This window comes from Trichosurus vulpecula, chromosome 4, assembly GCF_011100635.1.
Source record: "Trichosurus vulpecula isolate mTriVul1 chromosome 4, mTriVul1.pri, whole genome shotgun sequence".
Classification (NCBI taxonomy): Eukaryota; Metazoa; Chordata; class Mammalia; order Diprotodontia; family Phalangeridae; genus Trichosurus; species Trichosurus vulpecula.
In genome coordinates, this window is record NC_050576.1 from 301,791,691 (window position 1) to 301,811,998 (window position 20,308).

At 38.7% G+C, this 20,308-nt stretch overlaps 1 protein-coding gene across 2 annotated transcripts; it reads left to right on the forward strand.

The window, feature by feature from the left end:
• The first annotated feature begins 21 nt into the window (after positions 1–21).
• PPIL3 (peptidylprolyl isomerase like 3) lies at positions 22–17,794 on the forward strand. 2 transcript variants are annotated; one of them, XM_036756001.1, is made up of 7 exons: positions 22–103; positions 2,354–2,393; positions 5,159–5,233; positions 6,027–6,120; positions 6,528–6,595; positions 10,538–10,656; positions 17,220–17,794. In XM_036756001.1, exons 2-7 carry the CDS (start codon positions 2,391–2,393, stop codon positions 17,344–17,346), a joined length of 486 nt encoding a protein of 161 aa, XP_036611896.1. In that variant the 5' UTR covers positions 22–103; positions 2,354–2,390; the 3' UTR covers positions 17,347–17,794. The 2 variants fall into 2 exon arrangements, with proteins under 2 accessions (XP_036611896.1, XP_036611895.1); XM_036756000.1 differs by lacking the exon at positions 22–103 and adding an exon at positions 1,991–2,051.
• The last annotated feature ends 2,514 nt before the right edge of the window (positions 17,795–20,308 follow it).

Here is a 20,308-nt window from a genome sequence, read left to right on the forward strand (position 1 = left end):
GAAGTGGCCCGTTCTCTTTTGTGCGTCGGCCTTACTCTCTTCCGGTCCGCTTTTTTTTGGGGTCCGAAATCTTCGTTCGTGTTTGGAAGTCTGGAGCGGTGGGGTGAGCCTGGAGGGGAAGGCTGAGGGTTGGGGACGGAGGGGAGGAGAGAGAGCGGGAGGTCGAGGGGCCTGTGCAGAGACACAGCGAGGGGAAGGAGGAACTGAATTTTCGCGTCCCTTCTCTCCATTCCCATCCCTGCGACACTTTCGCGAGACTTGTTCTCTCGTTCCCGTGTTGTGAGCGTGAAGTCTTAGATAAAAAGTGACATCCCAAAATGACAATTTGAGAGTGGGAAGGGACTGGACAGAACACCGGGAAAATTGTTTAATTTTAAACAATCAAGTCTTTAGTAGGAATGGGCTGTAGTAGAGATCAAGTCTGGATAAAGGACTAATTTTTCTTTACTCCTTTAAAGTCAACCTCATTATATTTAGAGACTTTTCGGTGTGTCCGAGGAGCAAAGCTTCTCAGACTTTTTGGTCTCTGGACCCCTTTAAGCTCTTAAAAATTGAGGACCCCAAAGAGCTTTTGTTTATGTGGACTATAGCTATTGATAATATATAGCATTGGAAATCAAAACTGAAAAATGTTTAAAATATTCATTTTAAAATAATAGCAAAATTGTTACATGTTAATTGGCATGCATTTAAAAAAAACCTATATTTTCTGAAACAAATATTAGTGAGAAGAGTGGCAGTGTTTTACATTTTGCATATCTCTTTAGTTTCTGGTTTAGTAGAAGGCAGCTAGATCCTCCTATCTGTTTCTGCATTCAATCTTTTCTAATATGTTGTTTCAGTTGAAGTATTTGAAGAAAATCCAGACTTATGCAGATATATGTAGTTGGAAAAGGGAGGAGTCTTTTAATGGCCTTTTCAGATAATCAGGGATATTCTTTGATACTGCACCAAAACTGGTCAAGTAGTTTTTTCTTAAAGGTTAGTTGCAATGAGGGATCTAAAACCATATCAATGACCTTTTCAAACAATGTTACATTAAAATCTATTGTGAGATCTTGCACTTTGAATGGATCTTTTACCCATTATTTTGTAACATCATGAATTGGTCATTTGGAAGATACTGATTCAGTGAGTTACGCAGATCTTCTAAATGCTGACACAGTTCATCATACTATATAAAACGATTACATCATTTTATCACCAGCGTAGTTATCAGAAAAGTCTTTAAGAATTGGGAATTTGCTGAGCTCATGGTGGCAGGTAAATGAGACATTAAATCTTTAATTCACAGATCATGTAGCCTTTGGAAAATACCACTGTATTCTCTTGAGTGAATGAGAGGGAAAAAGGGAAATAACATCTTTATGTTATTATGAAAATAGTTTTGATACTACAGAATCTTTTGAAATGTCTTAAGGAACCCCAGGATCCACAAGACCACATTTGAGAACCTCTGGTGTAGTGGATCGAGAGTCAGCCTCAGAAAGACCTGGGTTCAAATCCTGCCACTGCCATATTGGCTGTGTAACCTTGGGCAAGTTATTTAGATTCTTAGTATACCAGGAAACTCCCTTAGACTGTTGTCCTGATTTCCTTAAAAACTCAACAATACCTCCTGCCTGAGGCCTTTCCTGATTCCCCCTAGTTGCCAGTGTTTCTCCCACAAAATTGTCTTGTATGCATATGTATATGTTTATATGAGAAATAAAATAGCTTGGTGGATAGAGACTTGGCTTCCCTGTGCCCTAAGCAATTGTCTAAAACGGCTAAAAACAGAGAAAGTGCTAACCTGGGTGAGCACTCGGGAATTCCCGAGAGCAGTGATATGTGTGCATATAGTGTCTTACCCAATAGAATATAAACTTAAGGGCAAGAATTATATCCCCCGCACCTAGCACAGTGCCTACATATAATAGATGCTTAATAAATACTTCATGATTAACGCGTTGGAGAACAATTGTGGATAGAATAAAGGAAGCTTCCTCACTTGGAAGCTATTTATACGAAGAGATGAGATCTGGAACAAAGGAAAATTGGAGGGTTAAAAGGTAAAGCAAAATTATTTCCTTTAAAGTGAATCTTTATTAGCAGTGGCTTTCTTTGGGGGCGCATACACGTGTTTGCATAGACACAAATACAACTGGCTCATGTTATAAAGTAAATGAAGGAAAGCCATAGTGGGATTGGTTTTGGAAAATGGCTCTCAAAGCTCCCCTCCTTGCCTGTGGTCTTTTCTTCACATTTACTGCCCTCTCCCTCTAACCATGACCCACTAGGATTATTGTAAATGTGCTCTTTAGATTAAATAGATATATTTGAATTAAATAGTAAACTTTTTTCCCCTTTTCAGCATTCTTTTGGACTGCCTGAAATCTCCACGTAGCAGGATGGTGAGTTTCATAGATTCCTTAAGAAAGTTTTTCTTTCTTTATAATTTTCAACTTAAAGAGTCCAGATGCATTAAAATGCTACTTCTAAAACTAAAGCCTTGAAACTAGTTGTCGAATTATAGTCATTTTAGAGCCTAAATGGAACCTTAGAGATTATCTCGTTCAGCCTGCTCAATTTTACTGGTCTTAGGTAATTCTGTTTAGTTTATTTGATAACTGCCTTTGGCATGTAATTGGGCTTTAGAGAAAGGGACTTCATGCTCTTTACCAGAGCTACTAGGCTGACACACAAGGAGTACTTCTTAGTGTTGTTGTATGTGTATGTGTTTTTGTCAGAAAATCCCATTCTCTAAGGCGTGTAGGCATTTTGTGCAAAGTTAAGTTCCGTGTGTCGACCTTCTAACACAGAGTGGTCACAGTTTTTGAATCTCTGGTTGTTTCAGAGGGTTGAGAGTTCCCTTCTCTTTTCCCCTATTATTTAAAGAACATTCATTTTAGACATTTTGGTTATTCTGTTATTTAGGATTTACTTGAATGATTGTGGAACTTTTGTTTAGCTAGTGGCCCTTCTTGTCACCTGCAGCTCAGAACTTAACCTTTTCCACTTTCATCCTTTTGATTTTGTGATTTCATAGACCTTTGATGTGGTCACTGGTCTGCTCTTCTGGACAGTGTTGAATGTCCACAGTGTTTTCAACATAGCACGTTCTAAGGAAAGGCATAATGGTTTGTGTACTGCTGGTTGTTTTCTATAGGGATAAAACTGGCAACTAGTTGGAGATGTCTGTGAAAAGTAGATCATCAAAGAGAGGAAAAGTGAAAGGATGTGAATGTGGCAAGAATAGAGTATTTTTAGGTAGTAGCAGAAAGTGAAAAAATAACATTTAAACTTTCTATAACTAATTCAATTTTTCCTTAATTTTTTCTCCCCTTTTTAGAATTAAAAAGCTACAAAATATCCCTTATTTATATTTGTAGTAGGTTGGGATAGAAAGAGGGAATTGGAGGGGCAGAAAATATAAATAATATTTTTGTTTTGGCTCAGGTGATTCCAAAGTGGGCCCAGAAATGGTGGGAAGAATGGCAATGATACCTGTATGCATTGGGGACCTTCTTCCTCCTGTCCTCTCCTTTAGGCTTTGGGGAAAAAGAAGATGAAAAAGGGCATGGGGGAGAGGGGAAAGGAGGAAGGTGACTGCATATTTAAAAGCACAGTTATATTCCCCAAGTAAAACAAGTTGGTCAGCAAACATTTATTAAGCACCTGTTGTATACCAGGCACTTTGTTAAGTGAAAGGCTAAAAACAGTCCTGCTCTTAAGGAGCTTATAGTCTAATGGGGAAAGAAACATTCAAACAACCGTGTACAAAAAGGAGATACAGGATAAATCAGAGATAATCAGCAGAGGGAAGACACCAGCATTAATGATGATTGGGAAAGGCTTCTTGTAGAAGGTGGGGTTAGTTGGGACTTGAAGGAAGCCAGGAAGCACAGATTAGCAGGGAGAGGGTTCTAGGAGTGAGGGTTAGTCAGTGAACATGCCCTGGGCAGGAGGTAGAGGTATCTTTGAGGAACACTGAGGAAGCCAGTATCACTAGATCGTGGAGTATGTGGGGTGGAGGAGCAAAGTGTAAGAAGACTGGAAAACTAAGAGAGGGCCAGGTTATGAGGGAGTTTGGACTTTAAACCAAGGATTTTACATTTGATCCTGGAGGTGATAGGAAGCCACTGGAATTTATTGAACAGAGGAATAATGGGGTCAGACCAGTGCTATAAGAAGATCAATTTGAAAGCTAATTGGAGGATGGAGTGGAGTGGGGAGAGAGACCTGGGGCAGGGAGACCATCCAGCAGCTGTTGCAATGGTCCAGGCATGAGGTAAGAAGGGCCTCTGTCAGCGGAGAGAAGGGAGGCACATACAAAAGATGCTAGGGAGGTAGAATCAGCAGGCAACAGATTGTATAGAGAGGATAAGAGAGAGTGAGGAATCTAGGGTGCCGCTTAGCCTGCAATCCTGAGTGAATGGGAGAATGGTGGTGTTGCCAAAGTAACAGAAAAGTTAGGAGGACAGAAGGTTTGGGGGAGAAGACACAAAGTTCAGTTTTGGACAATTACCAGGCCAAATAGTACTGAGGGACAAAAAAGAGAGTCCAGGACAGAGCTTTGGGGAACACTCCCAATTAGTGGATGTGACCTAGGAGAATATCCAGCAGAGGAGACTGAGAAGGAACAGTCCAACAGCACCCTCCGAAAGAATCATGACATTCACTTATTATGGAGCATGATCTTCTCAGGGGTTTGGGAGAAGAGGGAGATTCAGCTGCTACCACCTATATTATAAATGGGGGTTGTTGCCAGAAAGAATCTCATGCTTAGAATTTGGTTAAGGCTATGAGGAATACCAGTCTTACACTTTTATTCTTGGAGCACAGAGGTCATTGTGAGCCATATCCTGGTCTTCTGTCATCAATGTAACTCCCAAAGAGTTTAATGATACTTTTTATATGAATGATGTTGTCATGTTACACTTGTTTTCTTGTCAACTTAAAAAAAACTTATCTACTTAAATCACTTTCTGGAGGCATTAAAACAGCTTTCCTTATTTCTTAAACCTCTTCTTTTTGTCGATTGGTCATTTCTGAAGCATGATTGTGTGATTCTGTTCCCTTTGGATTGTCATGTGGGTTTTTGAGTGGGCAGTAATACAGGGCATAAACTCAATTGGAGAAAATTGATTTATCCTCACGTTCTCGTTCCCTTTTTTAGTCTGTGACATTGCACACAGATGTAGGCGACATTAAAATAGAAGTCTTCTGTGAACGGACACCCAAGTCATGTGAAGTAAGTATCAAGATAAATAATAACTTGGCTCTGAACACGTTAGTGATGTAGTGGAGAGAGTTCTGGATGAAATCCTGCTGTTGCCCCTCACTGCTTGGGTGACATTAGGTTAGTAATTAATTGTCTGGGCCTCAGTGTCCTCATCTGTAAAATGATGGGTTGGACTAGATTAGTGATGTCACAGTCAAATAGAAATGGCTCCTGGGCCGTATATCAACTTAGAAAGTCACAAATTAACATTATGTTGTATTGTATTGGTATTCGTTTTGTTAAAAATTTCCCAATTACATATTAATCTGGTTCTGGGCTGCAAGTTTGACACTTCTGGATAAGGTGATCTCTAGCATCCCTTCCAACACTAAATCTGTGAACCAACATCCATATGTGCATAATTGAGGACTTTGTAAATGCCTTTTTATGATAAAATGATATTATAGAGATTTCTCTTTGCTAGTCTAACCAGTACAGGGGTCAACCACCTTTTGAGAACCACAGGTGTAGTTCATCCCCCTTACACAGAAGAGGAACCTGAAATCTTGACTTCCGATTTATTTCCTGCAGAAAATAGGCAAACATGATTGTAATGTTGGATGAAAAAATGTTTTCCGTTTTTAGTGCAGTTGCTTATTGACAAGAATTAAAGATTTATAAAGTGCAATTAGTATCCAATTAATGACTGAAATGTGCAGTTTAAATCCATCAGCCATAGTGTTTGAAGTATCAAGTATTTTTATTTAATTTTTAAAATGACATTGCTATAGAATTTCCTAACTTTTATTTTCATGTTCTCTAGAATTTCTTGGCTCTTTGTGCTAGTAATTACTACAATGGGTGTATATTTCATAGAAATATCAAGGGTTTCATGGTACAAACAGGTGATCCAACAGGTGAGTGCTTCGATTCATTCATAGCTTTCTTCCTGGGGACACTGGGATGAAGGTGTAAAAGAAAAGTCACCCTCAATGTATAAACTGGGATTTTTTGTATTATGTCTATAGTATGTCATCAAAAATGTCTGAGTTCAGTAGGTACTGTTTTAGTAAATAGTCTTTAAAGTGAATTATCCCTTTTTGTTATTTGAGTGATGTTTCATTTTCATTGATTAGTCTATATACCACAATTTTAGAAAGGCATGTTAAAATCTGGACATGTTAGTTTGCAGTCTATTAAGATGGATCATTTTAAAAGCTTTAGGGTCTTAATATCTCATTTTCTTCCTCCTAAAAGTAACTTTCCCTCCCCCTTTTTCTCTTAAAAACTTGAACCAATTATTATTAATTTTATTGTTCTCCAGGTTCTGGGAAAGGAGGCAACAGTATCTGGGGCAGGAAATTTGAAGATGAATACAGTGAATACCTTAAGGTATCTCTCTCTTCTTCAGTATTATTCTGGTACCTTAGGTTTCTCACTAGTTAAAAGTTGGAGACTTTGAAACTGAATTAACTCATTAAATACAAGTTAGCATGATTTTGCAAGTATGAATTTTGGATAGTTTCTTTTGCATATTTCATGATCTAATGGTTATGATTAAACTTAGGTAAAAAGTTAGTGCTTGATCTCCTCCTATAATTTAACCCTGAAATTTGTTATTATTATATTGGGCAGCTAGGTGTTGTAGTGGATAGAGTGTTGGGCCTGGAGTCAGGAAGACCCATCTTCCTGAGTTCAGATCTGGCCTCAGACACTTACTAGGTGTTTGACCCTGGGCAAATCACTTACCCCTGTTTGCCTCAGTTTCCTCATTTGTAAAATGAGTTGGAGAAGGAAATGCAACCCACCCTAGTATCTTTGCCAAGAAAACCCCAAATGGGGTCACAAAGAGTTGGATGGGGTAGAAAAACAGCTGAACCTTTATTATATTTTTTGCTTATAGATCAAAAATTTAGATTAGATTTGCACATCTTGGTGTTGTCATTTAAGCTTTGTGGATATACTTAATATACTATTTCATGCCAAGACTCTCAAGGACAGTGAGTTTCAGTGTATTTCAGTTGCTGCTAGTTGGTATCTAGTTACAAAAAAAAAGTAAATGTATTCTGATGCATGTATGGAAATGTTCTTTTTTGATATTTTAAGTTCAAACTAAAAAACAAATTTAAAAGAAAAATAAGTAAATATTTTGCCTAGATGACTTGAAAATTTTTCCCCTTTTCATTAGACTATAAAGAACATTAAACACTATACTAGCATAGGTATAAACAGGATATTGAATTATTCAGCTACATTAGGTACTGCTGTGTCTGATACTAGAGCTTATAGACATAAATCTTTTCTCATCCTACATCCTGTTCTTAGCATTTGATCAGTTATTAAACTGATAGAACCAGTAGTCCTACTTGTAGTTAGTGGGTTCTGCCAGAATTAGTCACCACTGGGAGTTAAAAGCTCCTTCAGAGGCACCCTCTTGTTATTGGCAACTAATGGCTCCTCTTGTCTCCATTTCTTTCTATCTTTGTGCTCCGGAGTAAGTCACTTAATCTTAACTGCCCCAGACAACTCTGAGGTGCGATGTTTAAAAAAGTTTGAGAGACATAACCTTTGGGAAGTCTTTTTATTCATAATGATAGCATTTTAATAAAAGAATAGCTACACTGGAATGCCAAAGACAATCATGGCTGCAGGTTCACAGCTTACATGCCCTTGGAAGATGGGTGTTCTGAGGGTGGCAATCAGCTCTGATTGGTTAACAGTTAATGAGAGAGTGACTGTTACAATGAGGGGCTGGACCTCTTCTAATGAACTTTGATTATGTCATTTACTTCTAAGCTACACCCAGCCTTGAGCATTCTTTTCAAAGAATTTATTCCAGCCCAAACTGGAGCAGAGCACTGTAGCTTCCCCACTTGGGTGGGGTCTAAACAAGATTGTTAAGAAAGTTAATCTAATCTCATCATCAGTAAGTGGTTCAAGAGACTGAACTTGGGAAATAAGGACCCTAGAAAAAGGGGAAACTCTGGATCTCTCCAAAGCATTGGCTATTAATAATCATTTCTCTCACAGGCTAGTTGCAGAGAAGATTATGAGCTACTTGGTAGTAGAAGGAGTCATTTGCCAAGAACTGCCTATACTGGTGAAATTCCAGGTGTGATTTTTTTAAACAAAGGCAGTCCATAAATGTGAACTGTTATTAATACACTGAAACTTCATGGTAACGTTCTTCTCCAGTTTCATGCCATTAAACAACTTTTCATTGCACTCCCTACCTGCCCTTGATCCCATTAGCTCCCTTCCCTTCCCAGAGGTTGTGCCTTTGATTCCCTCTACACCTAACTGTAGATCTTTTCTTGTCCATTGACTGTACCTAGACCACTTACAAACATACCCAGATCTTCCCCATTCTTAAAAAAGACCTTCACTTGGCCCTGGCATCCCCTCCAGCAGTTATCCATATCTCTCTTCCTTTCCCAGCCAAATTGCAAGAAAACGAGGCTTCTACTCCTTACCTCCGCTTTCCCTCCTCCCACCCATTCACACCTTTCATTCTGTTTCTGTCCCACCACACTACTGAAATTTTGGTCTTCAAAGTTGCCAGCAATCTCTTTATTGCTAAATCCAATGGCTTTTCCTCAGCCTTCTTGACCTTGCTCTAGCTTTTGATACTGCTGACTAGCTCCTCCTTCATCATGTCCTTTCTTCTCCCTTGGTTTTTGTGATATTGCTCTGTCATGGTTCCTTTTCTCAAACCAAGGGGTCTTCTTTTAAGGTTCCTCACACATGTCCCTTCCTTTATTTGTGGGTGAAGCCCAGGACCTGAGCCCTCTCATCTTTTCTTCTCTAATCGATCTCTTTGAGATCTCATCAGCTCTTATGGATTCAACTGTCATCTCTATTGATAATGATTCCCAGATCAGCCCTTATCTATACTCATCTCCAGGCTCACTTCTCTAAAATGCCTGCTGGACATCTCCACCCAGGTATCCCATAGGCATTTCAAATTTAGTATATCCAAAACAACTTATTTTCTTCCCTCCTAAATCCACTTCCCTTTCTACTCACATCACAACCATCCTAGTCGGGGTCCTCATCTCTTCTCACCTGAACTTTTATAGTAGCTCCTAACTTATCACCCTGCTCCTAATCTCTCCTCTCTCTAATCTGTCCTCCACATGGGTGCCAAATTGATATTCCCAAAACACAAGCCTGAACACAGGACTTTGCTGTTCTAGAAGCTGCATTGGCTCCAGATTGCCTTTAAGGTAGGATACAAATGCTTGTTTGGCATTTAAAATCTGTGAGTCACTAAACAATCATGAAGCACCTGATATGTGCCTGGAGTTGTGCTAAGTGCTAGGGATACAAAGGCAAAAAATAGTCTCTGCCCTCAGGGAACTCACTGTCTACCAGCAAACAACCATATGTACAAACAATGAAGCCTATATGAGGGAAAAACAGGAAATAATTAATGGAGAAAGGTACTAGAAATAAGAGGGATTAGGAAAGCCTTCCTGTAGAAGGCTTTTTTGGTTGGGTTAGTAGGAAGCCAGGAGGGAGAGCATTCAGGCAAAGGATTCTTCTGCAGGTTCACCAGATTTAAAGGAAAAAATACAAATACTCATTTGGCATGTAAAGCATTTAAATCCATCACATTCTAGCTCCAACCTATTATTCTCCTTTAGACACTCTATACTTCAGCTAAACTGTCCCACTTGTTCCTTGTATACAATATCCTGTCTCTGACCTCCAGGGCTTTTCACAGGTTGTCCTCTATGCCTGAAATGTTCTCCTTTCTCACTTCTATTTCTTGAAATCTCCATCCACCTCCAAGGCTCAAATGAAGTGCCACCTCCTTCAAAAGGCCTTTCTTAATTATATCAGTTGTTAATAACCCTCACTCACATGACTGTGGTCCCTTGGCCAGGCAATGTGCAGTTATTCTGTACATGTCCTGTATTTACTTTTTTGTGAACATGTTATATCTCCCCAATAGAAAATAAGTTCCTCGAGGGCAAGAACTTTTATACTTTTGTAGTTATATTCCTAGTGCTCAGTATATGCTGGGCTTGGTGACTGATTACATAATAAGATCCTTTGAGTTATTCAGTTAACACTGATATTCTCATCCACTTTTTTAGAATACTGCTATGTGATTATTACATATTATAGAATTTCAGAATTTTTTAGCCCAACTCCTACAGTCTCCTCATTTTATGAGGGTGAAAGGTAAAGTAACTGAAGCTCAAGGTGGTGAGGGGATTTGCCTCTGTTTATATAGCTAGTTAGTGGCAAAGCATATTTATCTCAGGCCTAAATTCAGAGTACTTGTTAATAAATATGATTAAGTTGATGTTTTTGATGGTCTCTTAGCACAATGTTCGAGGAGTTGTATCTATGGCTAATAATGGCCCAAACACCAATGGATCACAGTTCTTTATTACGTATGGCAAGCAACCTCATTTGGACATGAAGTACACAGTATTTGGAAAGTGAGTATTCTTGACACTTTTTTCAGTTTCTTTTGAGTAAGGATATACCTGAGTACTTAACATACAAACCAGTACCATTTTCAAAGACCCTCTTATTATTTACAAACCAATGGAAAATCAATTATTTAGGTGTTTATTGTGCAATATTTTCTCCCTTTGCCATACATGTATATGTGTTTTAATTTTGAGGGATACTAGTAATGCAGTTAATACATGAAAAATAGCAGAATCCAGGAGTCTCATTGTTTTGTGGGTAATCCTGGCTCCCTTTCCTCACCTTCTAGTCCCAGATTTCAGTTATTTAGGGTCCCCATTATTCTAGACCTGAAAGAGTAATCTCTTTTGAATGAATAGAATGGTTTAGTCTTAATTCTAATTTCTCCTTTCACCTGTAACCCACCTCATCCTTTGTCCAGTTCCTTCTAGAAAGAAATAAATGACTTTCAAACTTAATTTTTAAAAAGTGAGAAGTTCTAATAGTTTTATGTTTAGGGTCTAATAGAAGATTTTGCTGTTGACGCAATCTCTTTTATAACATTTTCACCTTGATCTTTTTAGAAGTGGGGGGGAGAGGGAGGGAGGGAGAGAGAGAGAGGGAGGGAGGAAGAGAGAGGGAGGGAGGGAGAGAGAGAGAGAGAGAGAGAGAGAGAGAGAGAGAATATGTGACAAAGACCAAGAGATTCTAATATGAGATCAAATTTTGGGGTTTTTATAGTTCTCTTTAGAATTAAAATTTAAATTATAATATCCACCTCTCAGGAATTTGAGATATCTCATGAGTTTCCTAATTTATCTAAGAAAAGTTATATCTCTCTTCACAGTCTTGGATAATGCTGTAATCCTAACACAACTTTAGTTCAGAGGTTCTTAACCTGAGATCCAGGGAATTTTTTTTTAAATATATTTTGATAGGAGGTGGAACGAAGATGGCAGAGAAAAGGCAATGACTCATCTAAGCTCTCCCCAAAACCCCTCTTACCATCTTTAAATGCCATAAAACAATTCCTGGAGCATCAGAACACAAAAAAGGACACAGTGAAATAATTTTCTAGTCAAGGACAACTTAGAAAGTCAGCAGGAAAGGTTTGTTGCACCTGGGTGAGAGTGGAGCACAGTCCAGTGCAGGTGGTGCCAGCACAGACCCAGCCCTTTCAAACCAGGAACAGGCCACTGAATCAGCAGTGGCAGCAGCTGCTTCCAGAGCTCTCAGCCCACAGACAGTAAGGGGGTTAAATAACTGGTCAGAAGAAGATTACAGGGGTCTCTTTGCTAACACTAAGGCCAGACACTGTTGCAGATCCAGGTCACAGTCCTGGGTGTCAGTCCCAAGGTGAGGAAGAGCATTAGCACATCAGAGCTTGCAGCTGCAGTGTAATGAGGACCCTTGCCATAGTTCCAGGACAGAAAAGAGTGCATATGGTTGCTCACAGAATAGAGCACTGGCCAGGAGAGTAGTAAACACACCTCTTGGAAGAACTGAAAACTTACAGGTCCATAGAAGTAGCTCTTAAAATAACTACAAGAAATCCCTGAAACTTGGGACAGTATGCTCTCTACTCTGGAAGCAGAGCCCTGCTTTAGCAAAGAGTTAAAAGTCAAGAAATAGGCTGGAAAAATGAGCAAACAGAAAAAAATTCTGATCATAGAAATTTACCACAGTGACAAGGAAGATCAAACACTCAGAAGAGGATAACAAAGTTAGAGCTCCTATGTCCAAAGCCTCCAGGAAAAATATGAATTGGTCTCAGGCCATGGAGGCTCAAAAAGGATTTTGAAAAGTAAGAGAAATTGAGGAGAAATTGGGAAATGAAAAAAATCATGAAAAACGAGTTAATGGCTTGGCAAAGGAGACATCAAAAAATACCAAAGAAAGCATCTTCTTAAAAAACAGACTAGGCCAAATGGTAAAAGCGGTCCAAAAAGCCAAGGAGAAGAATGCCTTAAAAAGTAGAGTTGGCCAGATGGAACAGTAGGTACAAAAGCTTGCTGAAGAAAATAATTCCTTAAAAATTCAAGTGTACCAAATCAAAGCTAATGACTTTATGAGAGATCAAGAAACAATAAAACAAAACCAAAAGAATGAAAAAATAGAAGACAATGTGAACTATCTCATTAGAAAACCAACTGACCTGGAAAATAGATCCAGGAGAGAGAATTTAAAAATAATTGGGTTATCAGAAAGCCATGATAAAAAAAGAACCTAGATATCATCTTTCGAGAAATTATCAAAGAAAACTGCTCTGATAATTCTAGAACCGGAGGGTAAAATAGAAATTGAAAGAATCCAGTGATCACCTCCTGAAAGAGATCCCAAAATAAAAACTCCCAGGAATATTATAGCCAAATTCCAGAGCTTCCAGGTCAAGAAGAAAATATTGTAAGTAGCCAGAAAAAAAAAAACAATTCAGATACCATGGAAGCACAGTCAAGATAACAAAAGATTTAGCAGCTTTTACATTAAAGGATCACAGGGCAAAGGAACTAGGCTTACAACCCAGAATCATCTACCCAGCAAAACAGAGTATAATCCTTCAGGGGAGAAAATGGAAATTTAATGGAACAGAGGACTTTCAAGCGTTCTTGATGAAAAGACCAGAGCTGAATAGAAAATCTGACTTTCAAATACAAGACTCAAAAGAAGCATAAAACGGCAAACAGGAAAGGGAAATCATAAAGAACTTAATAATGTTTGTCTTCCTACATAGGAAGATGATACTTGTAACTCATAAGAACTTTCTCATTATTAGGGCAATTAGAAAGACAAAGGGCACAAGTATGAGTTGAATATGAAGAGATGATGTTTAAAAAAATAAGGGGCGAGAGAAATGTACTGGGAGAAAGAGAAAGGGAGAGGTAAAATGGAGTAAATTAACTCACATTAGAAAAAGTAAGAAAAATCTTTTATAGTTAAGGGGAAGTAGGGGGAACTGAGGGGAAGTGAGTAAACCTTAACTCTTATCAAAATTGGCTCAGAGAGGGAGTAACATAACACACTCATTTGAGTATATAAATCTGTCTTACCTTACAGGAAAGTAGGAGGGGAAGGGGATAAGAGAAGGGGAGGGGGGAGTCAGGTGATAGAAGAGAGGGCAGACTGGGGGTGAGGGTTGTTAGAAGCAAAACACTTTTGAGGAGAGACAGGGTGAAAGGAAAGAGAATAGAATTAAAGGGGGGAGGATAGAATGGAGGGAAATAGAGTTAGCAGTAGTAAGTGTGAAAAAAAATTTTGAAGCAAGTTCCTCTGGTAAAGGCCTCATTTCTAAAACCTATAGAGAACTGGGTCAAATTTATAAAAATAAGAGCTATTCCCCAACTGATAAGTGATCCAAAGATATGAACATTTTTGAGATGAAGTAAAGTTTTCTATAGCCATTTGGAAAAAATGCTCTAACTTGCTGTTGATTGGAGAAATGCAAATTAAAACAATTCTGAGGTACCACCTCATGCCTATTAGATTGGCTACTAGGATAGAAAAGGAAAATGATACATGGAGGGGATGTGGGAAAAATGAGACATTAATGCCCTGTTGGTGGAGTTGTGAACTGATTCAACCATTCTGTAGAGCAATTTGGAACTGTGCTCAAAGGAATATAAAACCCTTTGACCTCTAATACCACTACTAGGTCTGTATATCAAACGAGATAAAGAAACAAAAAAGAAAAGGACCTATATGTACAAAAAATATTTACAGCAGCTGTTCTCTGTTGGCAAAGAATTAGAAATTGAGGGCATGCCTATCAGTTGGGGAATGGTTGAATAAATTGTGGTATGATTATGATAGAATACTATTGTACTATTAGAATTGATGAGGGGGGGCAGGGCCAAGATGGTGGCTGGAAAGCAGGGACTTGCTTAAGCTCTCCCCCAGGTCCTTCCAAACACCTGTGAAAATGGCTCTGAACAAATTCTAGAGCTGCAGAACCCATGAAATGGCAAAGGGAAGCAGGGATCCAGCCCAGGAAAGCCTGGATGGTTGCTGGAAAGGGTCTATTGCATGGAGCTGGGAGTGGAGCGGAGCACAGCCTAGCGTGGGCCACGCTAGGACCAACCAGACTGGGAGCCGGGAGGAACAGGCAGTAGGGACCTGAATCATTGAGCTGTGGCAGTTACCAGACATCTCAACCCACATATACCAAAGACAACAGAGAAGGTTAGTGGAAAAACTGCTAAATTGGAGTGAATGGAGTGTGCGGTCAGCCCTAGCTCTGGGGGCATGGAAGTAGTGTAGCTCTGGGGCTGCTTCCAGAGCTCCAGCTGTGGTTGCTTCCGGCCCCAGGCCCACCCTGTGGGAGCAATTAAGGGCAGATCAGAGTGCAGATCCTTCTTGGATCTGGGTTGCGGTCTGGGTTGGCAGTTCTTGGGGGAGGAGGAGCACTGGTGTGGCAAGAGTTTGTTGTGTAGAAGCAGCTCTGAAAACAGCAGCACAGCCCCTAAAGCTTGGGACAAAGTACTGTCTACTCTACAAGCAGTCATATGCTGACAGAAAGCTCAAGGGTCAAGTAGTTGGCTGGGAACATGAACAGGCAGCAAAAACAGACTCAGATTCAGACTCAGACTTTGGAATCTTTTTTTGGTGAGAAAACAGATCAAAACATACAGCCAGAAGAAGTCAACAGAGTCAAAGAGCCTACATCAAAAGCCTCTAAGAAAAATGTGAATTGGGCTCAGGCCATGGAAGAGCTCAAAAAGGATTTGGAAAAGCAAGTAAGAGAAGTAGAGGAAAAATTGGGAAGAGAAATAAGAGTGATGTAAGAAAATAATGAAAAACAAGCTAATGTCTGAATAAAAATTCAAGCATACTTTTTGAAAATTTTATTTTTCTTGAGAGTTTTTTATTTTGGTCTGTGTTTTCTTTCAGAATATGACTAATATGGAAGTGTTTTGTATGACCACACATGTATAATCCATATTGAATTGCTTGCCTTTTGGGGGCAGGGGGGAGGGCACGAGAGGAAGGGAGAGAATTTGGAACTTAGAGTTTTAAAAATGAATGTTAATTGTTTTTACATGTAACTGGGGAAAAATAAAATACTAAATAAATTTTTTTAAAATTAAAAATATTTTGATAACTGTATGTCAATATAATTTTCCTTTGTAATCCTATAGATTTTATTTTATACGTTTAAAAACATTTTGATAAGGCATCCATAGGCTTCACTAGATTGCCAAGGGGATCCATGATGCAAACAAAAGTTTAAAAACCTACGCTCTAAATTGACATGGGGCATTTCTTTTCTCTAAGTGTTCAGAATTTGTATTTTCCTATTTTCCGCTTACCTTTTCATTCTCTTCAACCTAAATTTAGAGCTGATCAATGAAAGTACAATAGTTCTACATGTATCAGTGGAGTAAATTTACAAAATAAAGCGGTATCTGCCTTTTCCTACTTTAGGAAATTTAATGAGCTTCATTAACCTTGTAGCTGATAGTACTAATGTTGGCAATATTTTATGTTTGTAGGCATTTGGTTTAAAGAGCTACTCTGTTTTATGTATTTGTCACATGTGTAGTCACTCGGAGTAAGTACTAGTTAGGAATGAAGGTAGAATGCAGTATTTTTGAACTGCAGTAGAAACTTTTTACACCTATTGCTTGTAGTTGACCAACAATATAAAAGTTTGGAGGCCTGAACTTTTGCCTCCTGTATCTATAGTAAGAAAGCAGATCAAAATGTGTTTGTACCTGAGTTGTGTCATATACAAAAATGTATAGGTGTGAGCTTTACCCTGAAGGACTCTGAAGTCCAGAGAAATGAAGTTACACACACATAATAAATTAATAACAAATCGAAATCCGTTTGAAAAAAAAAAACAACTCAGTAATAGATGAGCTGTCAGAAGGCATAATGTGACTAATTGCCACATGAATTTTTTTTAATAAGTTAATTTGTTTTTACTTTTCAGCATTCAGTACCATAAGTTTTAAATTTTCTCCCCCTGTCTCCCCTCTCCCTCCCCAAGACAGCATGCAATCTGATATAGGCTCCACATATACATTCCTCTTAAACATTTTCATATTAGTCATGTTGCATAGAATAATTAGAGTGAATGAGAGTAACCATGATAAAGGAAAACATGCAACAAAACAAAAAAAAAAAGAAAATAGTCTGCTTTGATATGCATTCAGACTCCATATTTCTTTTTCTGGATGTGGATGGCATTTTCCAAAATGAGTCTTTTGGAATTGTTTTAGGTCCTTGCATTGCTGAGAAGGGCTAAGTCTATATCAAAGTCAGTCATTGTACACTGTCCTGGTTCTGCTCACTTCACTCAGCATCAGTTCATATAAATCTTTCCAGGTTTTTCTGAAGTCTGCCTGTTCATCATTTCTTATAGCATAGTAGTATTCCATTACATTCATATACCACAACTTGTTCAGCCATTCCCAAGTTGATGGGCATCCCCTCAATTTCCAGTCCTTGGCTACCACAAAAAGAGCTGCTATAAATATTTTTGTACATGTGCCACATGAATTATAATAGTAATTATAATTGCTAGAGGAATTAAGAAACCATGAATTTATCATCTCTAAAGAATTTTCATGAGTGTTCTATTTTCTTTTAGGGTAATAGATGGCCTAGAGACTTTGGATGAACTAGAGAAGCTGCCAGTAAATGAAAAGACTTTTCGGCCTCTTAATGATGTACACATTAAGGATATTACCATTCATGCCAACCCTTTTGCTCTTTAACTGTAATGTATTGGACAAAATTTTGTCAAGATCAATATAGGAAACACCTCGTTCTTGTTCACTGCTTCATTATGCCACAGACTACATCTTTCTACTTGTTTACCAATAAGGACTTAAGACTATTGGTTTTGCCTAAGGAGGGAGAGTATGGGCGCTTCAAGCCAACTGTGAAAAGCCTGTCCACTACGAAATGATGGAAAGAAATAAAGCTGAACCAGAACAGCGCCAACACCCCATGGCCCTGTGCTTATTACTTTTCTCTCTAGCAAATATTTATGAAAATTCATACATGTATTAATGGCTTCCTTCATGGAAGTATGTAAAAGAACAAGTCTAGTTTTCAGAAGTGACATACTACAGAAAATGATATCTTCACAGTAATAATAAAGTGTGATGTTGGATTTGTTACTTTTTTAAAAAACAAAATAAAACATGTATAACTTGGAAACAGTTTTTATCTTTTTTTAAAATTTCTGAGCTTCTTGTTATACAACAGAAGTTGTCTACTTTTCTGGTAAAAGTCAATTTTTGCGGAAACAGTATTTTAAGAGTTTCAGGTTTATAGATAAAGTTAAATTAAGTAATACATAAGGTTTACCCAGAGATATATTAAGCCTCTCGATTTAAGAGCCAGCAGTGAATAATCAAAACAGCCTACATGCAAATATTATCATATGGTATAACAGAAAACATTTAACATTTATCTATCTAAATAGGTATAGGCAGACAATTTCATTTATTCTCATAAAATTGTAATTTACATCTTTGTCATTAAAGCTGAGTGAAACTTATGGCAGTGGCTTTGTGGACAGGGATAGGATACTGGTCAGAAAAACCAGGACTCATCCTTCCTCTGATACTAGCAATGTATTCAAGTCACCCTGAACAAGGCTCTTAACCATCCAAGTTCAAAACCGGCCTCAGACTTACTAGCTTGTGACCTTGGGTAAATCACAACTTCTGTTTGCCTCAGTTTCATTCAATAAACATTAAGTACCTAATGTGTGCTGGGCACTGTGCTAAGCTTTGGAAACTCAAAAAAGGCAAAAAAAAAAAATCCTTGTCCTCAAGGACCTCTGGATCAGTAAGGCAAGATTCATGACCTCAAAAATGACTATTAACATGCCTGTATAGTTCGGAAATGCAAAGTGTAAGAGATTCTTGAGGTAGAAGGCAGAAGTAGTATAACATGTATTTAGATAGCAGAGGATTAAATCCCAGAACCAATAACCCCAATTCTACATAGCAGTAATTGTATTCTAAAACCAGTAAGTCCACCTCAATGTAACAACAAAGAAATTATAACACAGTATTATAGCAAGGAGCCAAGACATCCTGTAACTTTCCCCCCTGCTAGGGCCTTCCTGTAAACACTCAGGAATTCCAACTGTCTGCTTGCTTGTGTTCTCTCCTCCCTCAGTTCTCTAGTCTCCACTCTCTGCTCTGTACTCTATCTCTCTGCAGCTCTCTCCCATCTCTCTTCTGAAGTTCAGGGCAAATACAAATAGAAATTACAAACAGAAAATACCAACAGATCAAATAACGCAATTCAACGTACAAGCTTTGTCTGATCAAGACATCAAATACATAGTTACCAAAAAGAGAAGCACCAACATCTGGGTTTTCTTCAAGGGCGGGAGCGGGGGGGGGGAGGCAGTGTGGGGCTCTTAACAATGGCTACCGAGAGTCTTCACAGCCAACACTCTTCCAGTGAGTGAGAGCCCCAAGCAAACTGCTAACCTGAGTTTACACATTCTTCTTAGGGCCTGAAGGCTTCATACCTAATCAGCAAAAGTGTATGTGCATGGGGCTTTGCACCTAGTAAGACTTAATCAAAGGCACTTGATTACTTAAGCATTCTAAAAGAGAAAACAGTAAAAAAAAAAAAAAGTCCCACCTTAATTAATATTACAGAGGGAAGAAGAAAAAAATTTAGAATTCAAAATCTTACAAAAACAAATGTTGAGAACTATCTTTACATGTAATTGGGAAAAAAATAAAACATCAAGTGGAAAAAAATGAAAGAATTGATATCTTGTTGAGGTTTAATCTCTGTCCTATATTCCAAATGATATGACACAGTTCTCTTCCTGTGATCCAGGAAAGGGTTAAGGGCTAGTCCAGCAAAGTGTAGCTTTGAAACCTGCCTCCCTTTCATCAGTGAAGTGACCCCTTTTGTCTTAGATCTGAGGGGAGAAGTTTTCCCCTTCCTCTTTTTTCTGTTTCCTCACCTTCAGAACTTGGCCAGAATCCAAGGAAGGGCGGGGAGGGGAAACGACAACAGAGAGAGAGAGAGAGTTTTTGCTAACAACCTTTCTTCAAGAGACCATCAATCTTTCTAGCCCAGGTAGAGTTTTTTCTTTTCTGGCTGTATTTTAAATCTTACAAGGTGGCAGACTCAGAGATTGTTACACAGACAGAGCAAACAGATACAAAGTATAGATAATGATAACTTTTCTTGGTCTTCCAGATTTTACAAAGACCAGGCGCTATTACAGCTTAGTCCCATGGGATGGGAGTTGGGACTGAATGGCAGTAAGCCTAAGGAAATCTCCCCTATAGCCACTTTCATCTCAGTAGTGTCCCACTGAAGGATGAAGAAAAAAATCTCAGTTTGCACCTGGGGGGCCTAGGGCACTAAGGCCCAAGCGATCCAGTCAAGCCTTCCCAGGTACTTGAAGGACCTCCCAACTAAGAGAAGGGAAGGAGATAGGCGTACTTTTGGATTATAGGGGGTCTGAATCAGAGACTGTGCTCCACGTAAAGGAGGAGATCAGAGTCAGAGACTCTGGCCCACCCAGGGATGCCAAAAACTGTTGAGGTTTAGTCTCTGCCCATGTAAGGCCAAAAACTGTTATGGTTTCATGATGTGTTGTGGTGGAACTGTCTCTTAAGAATTCAGTCAGACCACCTCTAATCCAAGTATAACCATTTATTGAGATTGACATGTCTCATGGAACAG